Raw genomic sequence first — 16,614 nt, forward strand, 5'->3', positions numbered from 1 at the left:
AAAACATTAAGAAGTTAAATTGAGTTATTGTTTTAGTGTTGTGTTGGTTGCTGTGTGTTACAGGGGTTGCAATATGTAGCCTAGGCTACTGTCTTATTGTAAGAATACCATGCAGAGAGAATACAGACATACTGCATTATGTGTGTGTTTTTGAGCAGAGTGAATGGAAACGAGAGACAAATGAATTTCATTGTAGGCTATACAACGACAATGAATGAATTTATTCATTCAATCATTTATCGACCATCGCTGTCATCACTGTGCAGACATGTCCTCTCTCTCTCTCTCACTCACTCACTTATACACACACACATGAATCCCGTGTGGGCGTGGTCGGCACGAGTGGAGGCGGAGATAACATGCGATTTAGACTAACGTAGTGGCAACGTCATAGCAAGAGTATGATCCTGCGTCAAGGTAAGAGAATAAACCAGAGTTTGACCGGAAATGTGACAAAATTGTCTCCAGGATAAAAGCATGAAATCTTACAGAGTTACTGCTTGTTATTTACTGAGTTAGAAGTGTTCATTATATTGCTAACTATCCTTATTTCAACCAAAGGCAATAATATCAAATATATCAATCCAATTGTATTATTCCCAAGGGCAATAATAGATTATTATGAAGGATTTAATTTAGGCTATAAACAACATGTCTATGTTGTACATCTATCTATCTATCTATCTATCTATCTATCTATCTATCTATCTATCTATCTATCTATCTATCTATCTATCTATCTATCTATCTATCTATCTATCTATCTATCTATCTGCATGTATTTTCATTCTTGCTATCTAAAGATTTACATAAGACAACATTTTTACCACTATGTAAGTAATTGTTCTACATACATTTGCAGTGTACATTTTTCATTTTATGTTTTATTCATTAGGGCTTAAAATAAGGAAAAATAAGGGAAATAAGGGATAAGGGATAATGTAATTTTTGGGATACTTAGAAATATGAATAACACGACTAAATAGACTCCAAATAGGTACACAAGTTAAATGCCCCGAGACGGCGCATCACTAAAACTAGTTTTATTTTGAAAGTGAAAACCGGAAGTTGTGATAGGTGTCATTGGCCGCCTTGACAGAAGTGTGTCCAGTCAGCCGGTGGTAGTTGACGGAATCCGGCTTGAGCGTCACTCAGTGAGGGGAAACACTCGTGGTGAGAGCGGCTGACAGCGGGGGGACCCAGAGTCGGTTGGAGAAAGACCACAGACTTGTTTCTCAGCCCTGAAGACAGGAAGTTACCATGATGGCAGTCCTGGGCAGCGCCGGGCGCTTGATGCACCGTGAGTGTGACAGTGCAGCTAACTTAGCCTCACCAAAGCTGTGCAGCGAAGCCGTCAAGTTTCCTGCTGCAGCTCGGTGCGTGACACGGCTCAGTGAACTGTGTTCCTCCGCCTCTTTGACTTTTGATGTAAAAGCAGTGTTACTGGGACCGAGCCGTGTTGGTTAGTGCAACGTGGTGCAAACTCAACAACACGCCGCTGACATTGGCAACAACATTTCGTAAAGGGACGTGAAGTGTGCGAGGACATGGAAGCAGCACTTCCTGTTGGGACTTTCACAATAATGTCCTCGCTGTAATCCTCGCGTGTATTCATTCACATTACTGAATTGTATTCCATCGGTGTTTGTTACTACATACAATAACGACTGTGTTATTGCACCCATTGTCCGTGGTTAGCGTTTTTGTCATACAAATGAGCGATGTTTGGTTGTTACGGTGCTTTTATTTCATTAAATGACGGCGTTTCCGTTGGTAGCTAGTCGCTAACACGCGCCGACTTGGCGAAGCCCAACATTACTGTAGGTTACAGTTAAATGTTAATGTTACATAATGGACTTATCCCGTACTTGTGCTGCATTTAGAAACGACTCGGAGATCCGTACAACACAATTCGCTCAGCCGTCAACGCGCCGTGTTTTCACCACAACTCACATTTTCACAGTTACACAATTCCAGCGTTGTGAACTTGCATAATGTGAGCAGGCCTCCTGGTGGCGCCTCGCGGTACTGCAGCCCGTGTTATGAAAGTACAGCTGACTGTGTGCAGTCAGTGCACTATTAACCTGTGTACCTTGTCCACATTGATCACAATACATTAGTTTATTTGTGTTCTATTCAAAATGGTTGTGTTGCACAGTTGTGTTGCGTGCAGTGGTGGTTATTGTTACTACACTATGTATGGTTAGGGTCACTTCCTGTAACCCCCTTAGAAAGGTCATTACAGAGGAAACAGTAGACAGCCATCAACATTACAGAAGATTTCCACAATTGAATATCTTTTCTCTGTAAGGCCAGTGTTTGTGGGATCATGGAATGTGAATAGTTGCTTTGCAAGTCGATTTACAGTGTGTGCCCCCTAAATCTTCTGCTAGTGCTCCTAAAATTTCAAGTTAGGTGGCCACTGTCCTCCTTGTTGTAGTAGGTCAAGCATGACATTGATTTGGCTTAACACTGGGCCATAAGTGTAAAGAATGAATTGAATATGGTGTACGACTGTTTAGGGAAGAAAGAATAAAAAGCTTTTTACTTTCACTTTCTAGTTTTAGATTCCATTTCCCCACGTCACTCTTTCATATCCTGAGACCACGTTCCCATTGGAACCTGATAGACATGTACACCACTGTCAAACAAGTTGATGATGATAGTAATAATAATAATGAACTTTATTATATAGCACTTTTCTTGACAGAGTATCAGTGCTTTACAGGTAAAATGAAACTCTGTAAGAAAAAAGAAGAAGAGTGGAGCAACTGTATGAGGTGTCCAAGAAAGCTTTCTGATGCCCCACATCGTGATTGTGTGATGTTGAAAGTTTCGCTACAGTGAAACATTTGTACTTTAATTATCAGCCAAATTGTACAAACTCAATTCGATTTCAGATTCTTGCATGACAGAAATGAGCTGATTAGATAAAGACGATGTCAGATAGAAGAATTAAGTGTTGTCTCCTTGTTTAGTCTTTGCCAGGAGCACCGTCAGTCTGAGTTTGAGGAGACACTCCACTGCTGCTGCATTGGCTCAGACTGCAACACCAGAGACGCAGGAGAACAGGTAACACACACACACACACACTCAAATGGAATAGTTTTCCACAGTCTTCCCCCCTTGGTGGCGGTGTCTTTGCAGCGGTTCTCCCCTGGACAGTTGATGCTGAGATGTGTCTGCTGAAGCGTTCATGTAGACTCTGATCGGAGCTGCTGTTAAGTGGTGATTTCTGAGGCTGGTGGCTCTGATGAAGTTCCCCTCTGCAGCAGCAGCAGCAGCAGCAGCTGCAGCTCAGTGTTGGCCTTCCTCTCCTGGGACGTCCCCATGAGGGAAAGTCTCACCACAGAGTTTGACCGTCTTAAAGGGATAGTTAACCCAAAATTGAAATTTCACTCATTATCTACTCACCCTCATGTCGACTAAGGGCTGGTAGAAGTTTCAGAGTCCTCCGTGGCTTCTCTGAGTTACAGGGGGTCTCGGCGTAGCAGTGCATGTCCATATAACGGTTGCAAATGGATACCAACTGTCTTCGTAACAAAAAGACACACCAAAAAACATCCAAATACCTCCATGCTGCTCGTATGTAATGTCCGTCTTGTATTGAAGCCCCGAAATGCTTGGATGTAGGTACTATCTAATTTGTGAATTAATTCTTTGTAACAAGGGGTAGACAATATAAGTTTGTTTCTTTCTGCCCCCTTTCATTCAAGAGTTACAGTATTGTTTAATTTATTTTTTGTTTTTATGCTCGATAGATGAATGAAATAAATAAATAAACTAAACTAAATGCGAGATTGTCCCGGAAAAAATTAAATAAGTCTATTTTTCAAGCTTGTTTGTAGCGGAAGCTTCTCGAAGCTCCTCTTCCCGGTTCGTCAAATTGGACGAACCAGGGTCTGTCCTCTTCCCAGTTCGTCTAAAATTAAATTAAATGGTTGTTAATATCAGCTGAGTCCAGAAGTTGAATGGCAGACTTTCTCACCATTGCAAAGTGAAGCAGAAATTCACAGAGCCAGTTACATCTGTTTGTCAGACAAGATTTGGCAATTTGTATTTCAGAAATAGATTCCATTGATGGTTTAGCTTTTCTAGTAAGTAACTAACTTTCAGGGCTATAATTGACTCAGTCTGACTTGTGAAGAGCCTTGGTGTGTGGACAGTGTCCGGACTTGACCTCTCGGTATTATTAGAAATGAAACAGTTGGACTATTTGGCTTCAGCCCTCTATCAATGTCTTTTCACACACTGTCTATATCGAGTCGCTCCGCTCCTAAGGCTTTTTGGCTCCTGGCAGCGGGTACAATAGTGATGCTATGGACAGCACTGTGGCACCCAGCCTTAATGACAAGCTAACATTAGCCTTAATGACAAGCTAACATTAGATTAGCTGCTTAAGCTCAAGTTACTTTTACTGGCTGACAACACACAACAAGGTGACATTTAGTGGTTGAGTCACAAAAAAAACAGAAACATGATAATTGCATCATTAGCAGATTGAGCTAATAGACGACGAGCATTAGGTACTTGAGCTAATAGCTCTGTACTAAGCAGTAGTACAACAGACTCGTATTCAGAGCTGCTAAAACATTTCACTGAAATTTTTCCTACTAAATATAAATCTAAAATGTCACAGCCTTAACAACATGCTAAATAGTTGCTAGCAGAATAAGCTAACTATCAGTTTCAGAGGTCGCTGGAACAAGCTAACACTAGCTGCTTCCAGTAGAGCTGTTAAATCATCACAGCATGTTGTTAACAACTGACACTGTTGCTGTGGGTCATATTGCTGTTTTATGTAAACATAATAATCAAAAAATATCAATAATTCTTTACACAGGCTGCTAAGATATTATATTATTATATAGATAATACACTTGCTGTAAAAGTCTAATTCTTTAGTTGACAGTGATGACCATGAGGCATTGTTAGATATGAGTTACTGATTGTCAGTCTCCTGCACCACAGGAAACCTAAGACAGGCATCCTGATGCTGAACATGGGAGGACCAGAGAAACTAGAAGATGTCCACGACTTCCTGCTGCGACTCTTCATGGACACAGACCTGATGAAACTCCCTGTGCAGAAGTATGCACTGTACACACACACACACACACACACACACACACACACACACACCCAACAGTCTGAGTGTTTGTCCAGGGATACAAGTCATTGCCTGAGACATGGACTCAATGTCTTTACAGTGAAAAACACTGCAAATACAATTTTACAGGTTCTCACATTCACGTACATACAGAGACTGAGCAGTATAAAAATACATTTGTCTTGTTTTATTAGATGAAAACGTTTAGTGTCGTAACATTTGTTTCATATTTCCTGTAAATTCACACAAACAGAAGAGGACACATGGGGAAGGTAGTTGGGTCACACTGTGTCTATTTTTCTTTTTTTCTTTTTTACATCTAACACAGATCCTTTCAAAGTTGTTCTCCCCACATTTTTGCAGATTTGTATGTGATTTTTTTGGTTTGGATCTGTCCTCTGCAGTAAACTCGGTCCGTTCATCGCCAAGCGTCGCACGCCTAAGATCCAGGAGCAGTACAGTAAGATCGGAGGAGGCTCACCCATCAAACACTGGACTTCCATGCAGGGAGAGGGAATGATCAAACTGTTGGACGAGATGAGTCCTGAGACAGGTGGGACCTCAGTTCACTTTAGTTTTAGTGGAGTTTTTGAAAATGTTGTGGATGACAAGAGTCTGACAATATGAAATGAGTGGTGTTGATATGATATATTGTGATATATTGCAATACTGTAAACAAGTTCTGATATATATTTTTTTCCATTTATAGAAAACTCTCATAGTATAAAGAACACAATGTTCATGTACAAACAAAGACAGTTTATTTGAATGCATTCAGACTCAGGACAGTTGCACCTGGATTTATAATTCCCAGTTTCTATAGCATCCTATGTCACGCACATATAAATACAGTTAATATTGTAAACAGTGATTTTAGTGTATCAATATCGTTACATACCTAGTGTTTTGTGCTGGTGGACTGTGCTGCTACCAGTCAAGTGTGTGTGAAGGGGAGATAGAGACAGTGGTGAAGGAGTGTCTCTTCACACGCCTTCAACACACCTCACTGATAAGAACACAGTGAGCAGCAGTTTGAAAACTGACCATCAACTTGAAAACAAACCAGTGTGAGACTGTAAACAACATGGATGCCTTCCCTTCATGTTTTGATGTGATCATGCAGCTATTTGACCCAATAGGGGAGTGTGTTTCATTCATACACAGTTTGAATGCAGCTGTTACACAGTTACTGATGGGTTCACGTGATTGACTCTCTTACTGACTCTCTCTGTCGCTCTCTCATCAGCTCCTCACAAGTTCTACATCGGCTTCCGCTACGTCAACCCTCTGACGGAGGAAGCCATTGAGGAGATGGAGAAAGACGGGGTGGAGAGAGCTGTGGCCTTCACCCAGTATCCTCAGTACAGCTGCTCCACCACAGGTACAGATACAGATGATGGAAACAAAGACTGCTCTCAGAACAGCTGTTACAGCAGCGATGAAAGTTACATCTTGCTTCGTCCCCTCGTTCATTTTCCAAAGATATGATGCAATGAATCAGAAGGGTGGGAAAACAAGATAAACAAGGCGTTTGAGGCCGTTAGCCTGACCACACCCAAGGTGTTATCCAACCTCTTAGCCTCTGACAAACACACACACTGTCATAGTCATTTGTGATGTTATCACTGAAGATGCATGGTGATGCAGGTTGAGCACATCCTCCTACATCTGAATACTATAAACCACATCAATCAAGTCCCATTGCTGGAGCTGGATGAAGGATCTTTTAGAATGACGACAGGAGCAAACACAACGTAGGATTCAGAGGATTTTATTGTTGTGATTCAAATAGATCCACTGTTGTTGTGCTCATTGTCCGCTGTTTACCCAGCATCCTCCAGCTTGTTTTGGTGGGATTAAGCTCCTGTCTGAGGACATGGGGAGTTCCACAGTCAAAATGTATCACAATGCTGTGGAGAAAATCCGTTCAGAAAGCAAGATGAAGGGTGTTGTGTTAACATGTCTGCACAGTGCACACGTCACAGCAACAACAGCCAAGTCTGCTACTTCATATTGCTCATAAGGAATCATTCGACTCTCTGAGCCGGAGAAACTACAACCCTCTGTGTCAAGTTGTCAATGGTTATGAAGAAGGCCAAGTGGCTATCCTTTTACCACCTTAAAAGGATAGTTCAACATTTGGCAAATTCGACTATCGCCATAATCCCTATAGTCACAGGGGTAGGTTCATTACCTAATTATCGGAGCATGTTGTTTTGAGATGCAAGCTGCTCAGCTAACACAATTGAGGTAACAGTACATAGTCCCCTGTCCCTCAGAACTCATCAAATACACAATCCAACAACTCAAGTTGTGACCTGTACTACGTTCCAGACACGGCTGCTGGGTACTTCCGAGTATTTGCTTCATGTGTCATAATGTTATATAATTACGCATGTTTATTTCATTTCTGACAGCTGTGTGTCAGAGGATTGTGGGTGTAGCTGTGTAACACAACATGTTACCAACATTAAATTAATGTGCTTGTTTGTTGTGTGAACAGGCAGCAGCTTGAACGCCATCTACCGTTACTACAGCAACAGAGGTGACAGGCCAAAGATGCGCTGGAGTGTCATTGACCGTTGGCCCACACACCCACTACTGGTGGAGGTTAGACACACACACACACACACACACAGAACAATTTGTGTGTCTGATGCAGAGTTTTTGTTTTCATACTAAAACTGTAATTGTCTCCAACTGATTGAAACAATTTCCTTACCAATCACTTTGATTACATCTTGCCACAGTCATTTTGTTTTTTCATGTTTAGCTTTTTGTTGTGTCTGAATTAAGAAATAGGAGGCTGTCCATCATTTTACTGTAACGTTGTGTGTGTTTGTGTGTGTAGTGTTTTGCAGAACACGTCAGTAATGAGCTGCTGAAGTTTCCAGAAGCAAAGAGAGACGACGTGGTCATTCTGTTCTCAGCACATTCGCTCCCCCTGTCTGTGAGTGTTCCTGCTGATGATGATACCAATCCCTCTGCTGCGTCTTCTGCTGACATTGATCAGGCTGATAGCTCCTTTGCTGCTAGTTCTATTGATTGTTCCTAAAACTACTGCAAGTAATGTAAAGGTGCATGGACATGAGTGTAACAAATGCAGCAAATATCTTCACTGCAGAAGCTGAAGCCAGAACAGTTGTTTTTCTTTTACTCAAAAATTGTTTGTGTCCAAGCTTTGGTTTTGCTATTATTACAGTTGTAGAACTGACGATACCTCTGTTGTGGACCCTGTACAGGTTGTAAACAGAGGTGACCCCTATCCTCAGGAAGTAGGAGCCACAGTTCAAAGAGTCATGGAGAGACTGGGCCACTGTAACCCTTACAGACTGGTGTGGCAGTCCAGGGTGAGCACACACACAACTATTTTGTTTTGAATATTATTTTTTATATTATTTCATTATTATCTTTACTTCACCCATCTAACAGCTCTGTTGTACCTGATTCTGACTCCAACTTCACCAACAGCTGGTCATTCAAAGGGATAGTTCAACATTTGGGCAAATTCTCCCATTGCCATAATCCCTATAGTCATAGCAGTAGGTTCATTACCTTTAATTGTTGGTGCAAGCTGTTTTTAGATTGGTGGGGCAGAGACACAAGCTGCTCAGCTAACGCTACAGAGCCATATCGTATTTCCGGCTTTTCCTCATCAAACTAAATACACAATCCAACAACTCCAAAACACTCTGTTGGACAAGTTGTGACCTGCACATTCTCCACGCTATGAGATAATAACAGAACGTTACCAGACAGAGTTGTTTTCGAGGCAAATGCGTCGCCGCAACTACATTTCAGACATGGCTGCTGGTTGGACTGATTTCCAAAGCAAGTAGTTCTTAGTATTTGCTTCATGTGTCATAATGTTACATAATTATACGTCATTTCATATCGTAGTGAATGTGCAGGTCACATTCGGTGACTCCAGAGTGTTTTGGAGTTGTTGGATTGTGTATTTAGTTTGATGAGGGAAATGTGGAAATACCGTGCAGCTTGCGTCTCTGCCCCACCGATCTAAAAACAACATGCACTGACAATTAAAGGGAATGAACCTACTCCTAAAACTATAGGGATTATGGCAATAGGAGAATTTGCCAACATGTTGAAATATCCCTTTAAAGTATTTGACTTGTATCTTTTATAACCCCCAACTAATGTGTTGTGTGTAACATTTAAAGCCTATATCTAATTGGAGTAACTGAGTAATTGTTACATTACGTTATATTTTGAATTTAATGGCAGCAGCATATTTCAAAAATGAGTACTCATATGTACAGTTAGTTCATAATTATTTAGTCAGTCAGACTTTATTTCATTTTTATTACAAATGCACAGCTGACTATGTAACAAAGTTCAGTGTAGATGTCAGGGTGAAGTCTCTTCAGCTCAATGCTGCTTTCACAGAGTGTTCCAGTTGTTGCCACAAGGAGGAGCCACTCATCTGTCTAATACTGCAGAGCAGCTCCACTTATTGGAGTGGGAGGCTCTCGGTGACATTAACTGTTGTTGATGAATAGGAGGAGGACAGGGAAGTGGTATTAGGCTTAGCCAGACATGGAGGCTGGAGTGGAAACACTCACACTGTCCACAACAAACCCAATATGTAGGAGACTCTGAATGATGCAAAACAATGTTTTTATAGTATTCAAACATTACAGGGAGGATCGTCTGCTGAGCTGATGTCACAGTCATTGCAGTTGAAAGCTCAGAAAAGGCTTGTCTCAGATTTCTGATTTAAAAAAAACTGTTGTGTCCTGTCATCCAGGGCTTCCACTGGGTCTTAAAAAGTCTAAAATTTGAAAATCATAATTGTAGGCCGTAAAAAGTCTTAAATTTGCGGAAGTATTGTATTCAAGTCTTACATAATTTTAGACAGGTCTTAATTTTCTTAAGCCAATCATAACTCTACCTCAGATGCTCAATAAAATGCTCCAGCAACACTTGATTGTGCTTTATTGCAGCCAGTTTACTTTGCAAGTAATTTAGTGACTCTGCAATTCTTTTGTATGTTTTTGTTTTCTTAAATTTCATTCATAATGGTCTTAAAAAGGTCTGAAAAAGTTAAATTTGAGTTGGTGAAACCTGCAGGAACCCTGTCATCTCAGAGTCCGACTCAGCGCCGTCTTGTGTTTGCTCCCTCAGGTGGGCCCCATGCCGTGGCTGGGCCCTCAGACGGACGAAGTCATCAAGGGTCTGTGTGAACGAGGGAAGAGGAACCTCCTGCTGGTGCCCATCGCCTTCACCTCCGACCACATAGAGACTCTACACGAGCTGGACATCGAGTATGGACAGGTGCTGGGGGAGGAGGTGAGCAGCTCCTGGTGTTTTCCTCTCTGCTCTGTTGACTTCTGTCTGCAGCTCAGTACAGGAAGCATCACATAATGCAGACACATATATGTGTAGGGTAAAGAACCAAGGTTGTGAGCTGTATCTATTATCATAGATTCATTTTCCAAAATCACCCATTAGTCGAAGGGATTCAGACTTATTCTCTTGGTTATCTTTGATGTTTGTACACCCTGGTTGGACATGATTTGTAAGACACATGCCTGTCTATATGTCACACACAGCTGTTCCCCAGAGAACTGTGGTCTCCATCATCGACTCTTTCAGAGCTGGTGATGAAGAACCAGCCTGTCTCTGGGGTTGAGCTCCAGAGACTCAGTATGGAGGTGGTAGAAAACTAATCAGGGCTTCATAGCAAAGACACTGGTTGCAGCCTCTCCGTTCATACGGTGAGAAACAAGATTCTCTGGTCTAATGAAACCAAGACTGAGCTGCCTCAGCTCTGAGGGCCATGTCTGGAGGAAACCAGGTACCTGCACCCCAACAGTGAAGCATAGTGAAGAGAGGCTGGTCAGGGTTGACGGAGAAATCCCTAATGAAAACCTGATCCAGAGTTGCTGGGACAAAAGACTGGGCCAAAGGTTCGTCTCCCAACAGGAGAACACAGGAGTGGCTGAGAGATCCAACCAGAACCCTGACCTGAAGTCATACACGGCAGGGAAGGCAGCCAAATCCATTTAGGGGAAAAACACAAAAAACAATGTCCAAGAATACAGGCAAAGTAAAAAAAAACAGGCAGGCAGACACTAGACGTATGATTGTTCATATTATAAATGTGTTCATAACCCCAAAAATGGGTTCAAATTATGGGTTATTTTTCAAAAAGTAACCCAACACAAGCATCCCAGAAATTGAGTTGAAGAAATAACCCGAGAGTTTTTAGTGTGTAACCCAGAAAAAAGGGTAACTCTTTGAAAAATAACCCAGAAATGGTATTTAACCGAAGCACTCCAAGAATTGTGTTAAAATATTAGTTCTGTAACCCAGAAAATATGTTACTCTCTGAAAAATAACTCATAATTTTAACCCAACACAAATAACCCAGAAATTGGGTTAAAGAGATAACCCAGGAGTTTTTAGTGTGTAGAGTTAAAGCTGCAGCTTTGTTTCCTGTCGGTGTGTGAATGTGTGATGGCACCAGTGAGGAGACCATGTATCGGTGTGACTGGAGCCATGGTGATGCAAACACCTTTTTTTTCTACTTCTGTACTTGTGAGACACGTGTCCTCAGTATTGATGGACTGGTTCACTCAGAGACAGAAGTCCCAGACAACACACATACACACTCCACTTCGGAGGAGCGTCACTCCACAATGAAACCTGCGTTTTTGTTTTTGTTTTTAAAAGAAAGGAACTTGGAACAAAAAGATTTTATTTCTATTTTGAAATGAATTTGGTGATATTCTCTGAGTGTAGGTATAAAGTGTCTGTCATGGTGTTTGATGTGGTGTGTGTGTCTAAAGTGTCTGCCTCTGTCTTCAGTGTGGTGTGGAGAACATCAGGAGAGCAGAGTCACTGAATGGGAACCCTCTCTTTATGAAGGTAGGTTTAACACACCCGGTCCGTTCTCGTCTATTAACATGGACAAAGAAGACACATTTTTAATTCCGTTTCCTACACTTAATGTTAAAGCGTAATTAAGAACAGATTTTCCGTTTGAAGAGAAAAACAGGGAGAAAGGTGGTGGAAAGGAAGAGCAGATAATGAGACATAGATACTGTATGGCAGTGAGAGAAGGTTGTGTGAAGTGAACTCCTCCTGCCTTCCTTGTGTCCTTCCCCTTTGTCTCCTTTGTCTCCTTTCTTCCTTCCAAACCCCTTCTTCCTTTCCCATGTCGCCTCCCTCCCTCCCTTCATCCTCAACCCTGCAACCTTTCTCACAACAGGCAACTCCTCCAGCTGTAACAGCTCTGTGTGTGTGTGTGTGTATGTGTGTGTATGTGTAGGGTTTATTAAAGGAAAGGGGCAGATCAATGGGAACCTTTAGAGCTGACTACAGTAGAACTGAACTGCCCAACTGGCTAGCTGGTCAAACCCGCCGTGCTCTAAGACCTCTCACCAAGTGTGTGTATGTGTGTGTGTGTGTGTGTGAGGGAGAGAGTGTGTAAATCAATATCCAGAGGATGATTAGTTGGTAGTTACTGAAGGATGGTTTCCTTGGTGTGGCTTTAGTTTCTCAGTCTGCTGCCGTCTGCAGCAGCCGCTGGAAGATCAAGAAAACGACATTCATCAGAACAGGAGAGTTTTCACTGCAGAGCCCGGCTTCAGTTTGATCAGTTCGCTCTCACTTTACTAACCTGTACATCCAGCTTACTTTTTCACTCTCTCTTTCAGACAGAACCTTTTTTACCTTCTTATCCATCCATTCACTGTCTTTACCACGTGTCTGTGCAGTGTCAGGAGGGAGCCAACCGCAGCTGACACAGGGCGATGGAGGGGGGTTCAGGCACTAAAAGAAGCCCTGGTTAGGCTCAGAATATGTTCATAAGTTCATGACTACGTTAAGGAGAGATGCTGCTTTTTTTTTACACGCTGGACCTTATTTTTTGGCATTGTTTACTACCCCATATAACGTTGGTGTCATTAGGATCCTTCTGACGATATTTAGATCCATTCGAGAGCCGTATATCCACATAGTGGGAGTGATCGGGGCACCGAAAAATACAACCTTTAAATAACACATTATCTGCCGCGAAACTTGTTAGACTGGATCTAAATATCATCCAAAGGACTGCTAATGACACCAAAGTTGTATGGGTGTGTAAACGACCATATTTTATGCCAGAAATAAGGTCCAAGTTGTAAAAAATGGCACTTCTCCTTTTAGTCTAGTAGGAAGAAGGGGGGGGGGGGTCCCATGCACCCAAAAGATATATTTTTCTAAACTTCGCTTCTTTTTGTAATCCTTAACGTGTCTAGTAAATGAATTTTGATGATCCCTGTGCAAATTATTGTCCCATGCGTGTGTTTTTTTTTTTACCATCTTTTGTGGCCACCCTGGATTTCCAGCTGTGAAAAATAAAAAAATTAAATCTATATAGCTCCTGAGCTATACATCCGACAGCGACAACTGTCCCCATTTTCTTTTTGTCTTGGCATGGAAAATTGTTTGAGATGAAAATTGTCATGATTAAATCATGTATGGTACATAAAAACTAAAAAAAAAATGTTGGAGTTTCAGAATGGAGCCCACTGTCCTGCATGACGGTGCTATGTCTAGTCTGGCAACGACCGGTAGACCTCGGCTCAATCCAGGGGGCGGGATGAAGGCTGTCTTTCAAACTGCCTCTGCACGCAATAGGGTAGCGCTACGACCAATCAGAGCAAAGAGCAGGATGACGTTAGCCTGACAAGCCAATTAAAATGTATGTCGTCATCGCGTTAAGCCCGCCCAACGACTCTCTAAACAGATAGAGCGCTGTGATTGGTGAACACAAACGGTGTTCGAGACTCAAAAAGTTCCTATGGCTCGTTTCTAGACCCACCTACGGAGCAAATATATTTGCTGCCGCTAGGGTGCGTCTAGATCTCTAGGCTAGTGAGTCATATGAAAGAACTCAAATAGTGGGGCGGCAAAGCCAAACTATTGTTCATTTTGTGATAAAAGCATCAAAACTGGTACACTCATTGCTGAATAATGAATCTGGATATTGGGCCACTACAATTTTTTATTCTGATGACTGTGGCAGCCGTTAAAGTAAAAAGTATTGTTTTTATTCACTCCTCTCTATCTCCTCTTTAGGTCGTCATTATGAAATTTCTCTCAATGAAACTCAACACTTCCCCCCAATGTTTCAAATTAAAAGCTGAATAAGACCAATAACTTACTAGATTTCCTTCCTTTTAATGTGAAGCATCTATACATTAGTGATGGGCATTCATGATGGAGGCTTCACACTGCAAAGTTAAGACGAGGAAGAGAGCGACTGTTTCTTTCCCTCCCCATACTGAATGTGCGTGTCTTTTGTTCTGTCCAGGCTCTGGCAGACCTGGTCCAGTCCCACCTGAAGTCCAACGAGCCGTGTTCCCGCCAGCTGACCCTGCGCTGCCCGCTCTGCACCAACCCCACCTGTGGAGAGACCAAGGCCTTCTTTGCCAACCAGAAACTCTCATAGAACTGCACCACAAACACACGCACACACTCTGATGCCTCTCCTGAAGGTGGGGCTCACCTGTGAAGAAACACAAGGCCTTCTTCATTACACAGAAGTTTCATACATACGCACATAAACACACACAGTTTCCCCTGCAAGTGTCAGTTCACATGCAGCAAGAAGAACAGACCCAATGGTTTCTGCAAATACACTCAGATGGTTTTGGTCTTGTGACTGGATTTGGTGAGCCACCAGATTCTTTATTTTTTAAACAGACAAAAGTCAACTCAGAATACTTAGTATAGATTCTGACTACTGAATACAAATTCATTTTAATGAATGTCAGAAGATGCTGTTTGATTTTGAAAAGTAAGCAGCATCAGGAAAGCACAAATTGTTCCTTAGATTTAAGAGAAACGTGCTGTGATGTAGATTTGCAGATTCCTTCTGAGAGTCAATGACAGAACTGACACTGCAGAAAACTGTTCATATCACATCAGAGCTACAGGAAAAAGCCTTGCACTAGTTGATTTGTTTTTTGTGTGTTTTTTTTTAATGACATTTCCCTTGCTTACATTCCATTTGCTTAGCCCCTGCAAACCTCCACCAGAGACCCTGTTTCTCTTCTCGCCAGTGTCTGTAACAGTCAAACATAATGATGACACTGCACGCAAGGGATCTGGTTGGTCGGCTGATTCTCTGCCCCTGTCTCACCTGACGCTTCACGCCACTGACCCCTCCAGCTTGTAACCCCCACCCATCCATCGTGCTGCAATCCCTGCAATGTGATTTGGAGGAGGTGGATGCTGCTCAAAGTGCTGCTGCCTGACAGGTGCATACCAGTGAGTCTCTGAGAGAGAAGAATTATTTAAGGATTGAAGATATAAAGCTTTCGCTGTGTATTCACTACATGAAGATATAATAATGTGATTAGAAGTGTCAATAATTGTATTACTCGTCCATTCACGTTGGTGCTGAACGGAGCTTATGTTTAAAAGTGACAGCGCGTGACCTCGACAACAAAGCAGAGTGAAGCTGTAGTTCAGCTGAAATTTAAAAAGAGAAATTAAGCATCAGGGGTCAGGAATTCTCAGGGTGCCTTGGAAAAAAATGTTGAGATGGTTTACAAGTGAGGAGAATTATATAGTGACTATACAAAGTCATTTACATGTTTTATTTCTGTACCGTTTTTCTCCTCCTCTTATAGGGATAGTTCAACATTTTGGCAAATTGGCCCATTGCCATAATTGCTATAGTCATAGCAGTAGGTTCATTACCTTTAATTGTAGGTGTAAGCTATTTTTAGTACAGCGGAGCGCAGCAGCTGGCTGCTCAGAGCTACGCTATGGAGGCTAAGGGAATTTCTTGGTTTCCCTCATTAAACTCATCAAATACAAAATCCCAAAACTCCACAGCGCTTTTGTAGACAAGTTGTGAGCTGCACAACCACCACGCTATGAGATAATGACGGAACGATACGAAACGGAGCCGTTTTCGAGGTAAATTCATACAAAACCGCTGATGCGCGTTGCGTTCAGGGACAGTTTTTCAGCAAGCAGTCTCCGTATTTACCCTGTATTTACCTCGAAAACGGCTCCGTTTCGTATCGTTCCGTCATTATCTCATAGCGTGGTGGTTGTGCAGCTCACAACTTGTCTACAAAAGCGCTGTGGAGTTTTGGGATGTTGAATTTGATGAGTTTAATGAGGGAAACCAAGAAATTCCCTTAGCCTCCATAGCGTAGCTCTGAGCAGCCAGCTGTACTGAAAATAGCTTACACCTACAATTAAAGGTAATGAACCTACTGCTATGACTATAGCGATTATGGCAATGGGCCAATTTGCCAAAATGTTGAACTATCCCTTTAACTAAGTCAATTGAAGTCAAATACTCGAGCTGTTAAATCAAAACCAGTTAAGATGTGTTCATTTCAGTTTTGGTTAGTTCACATGCAGATGTAGCTGCTGCAGATCACTGTTGAACCCCTGAAAGGAGGAAACGATGATGTTTAAGTTACTGATCGTCAAAGAGCTGCTTATTAGTTAATTCTCACTGGAACACA

The 16,614-nt window shown here is 42.0% G+C and overlaps 1 protein-coding gene across 1 annotated transcript; it reads left to right on the forward strand.

Annotated features, from left to right (window-relative positions):
• The first annotated feature begins 1,079 nt into the window (after window positions 1-1,079).
• Window positions 1,080-15,080, forward strand: fech (ferrochelatase). Its single transcript, XM_085794226.1, has 11 exons — window positions 1,080-1,300; window positions 2,979-3,072; window positions 4,972-5,091; window positions 5,515-5,663; window positions 6,357-6,491; window positions 7,614-7,720; window positions 7,962-8,060; window positions 8,353-8,460; window positions 10,256-10,420; window positions 11,942-12,001; window positions 14,436-15,080. The coding sequence occupies exons 1-11, from the start codon at window positions 1,261-1,263 to the stop codon at window positions 14,571-14,573; spliced, it is 1,215 nt and encodes a 404-aa protein (XP_085650352.1). The 5' UTR covers window positions 1,080-1,260; the 3' UTR covers window positions 14,574-15,080.
• The last annotated feature ends 1,534 nt before the right edge of the window (window positions 15,081-16,614 follow it).

Source organism: Trachurus japonicus, chromosome 12 (genome assembly GCF_045865225.1).
Source record: "Trachurus japonicus isolate A0001 chromosome 12, Traja_1.0".
NCBI lineage: Eukaryota > Metazoa > Chordata > Actinopteri > Carangiformes > Carangidae > Trachurus > Trachurus japonicus.

Excerpts from the sequence above, each read along its gene's own strand:
- fech (XM_085794226.1), top strand. The coding sequence starts at position 1,261 with ATGATGGCAGTCCTGGGCAGCGCCGGGCGCTTGATGCACC. Across the intron at positions 8,061-8,352 it reads CACATTCGCTCCCCCTGTCT|GTTGTAAACAGAGGTGACCC; the intron begins GTGAGTGTTCCT and ends GACCCTGTACAG. Across the intron at positions 12,002-14,435 it reads GGAACCCTCTCTTTATGAAG|GCTCTGGCAGACCTGGTCCA; the intron begins GTAGGTTTAACA and ends TGTTCTGTCCAG.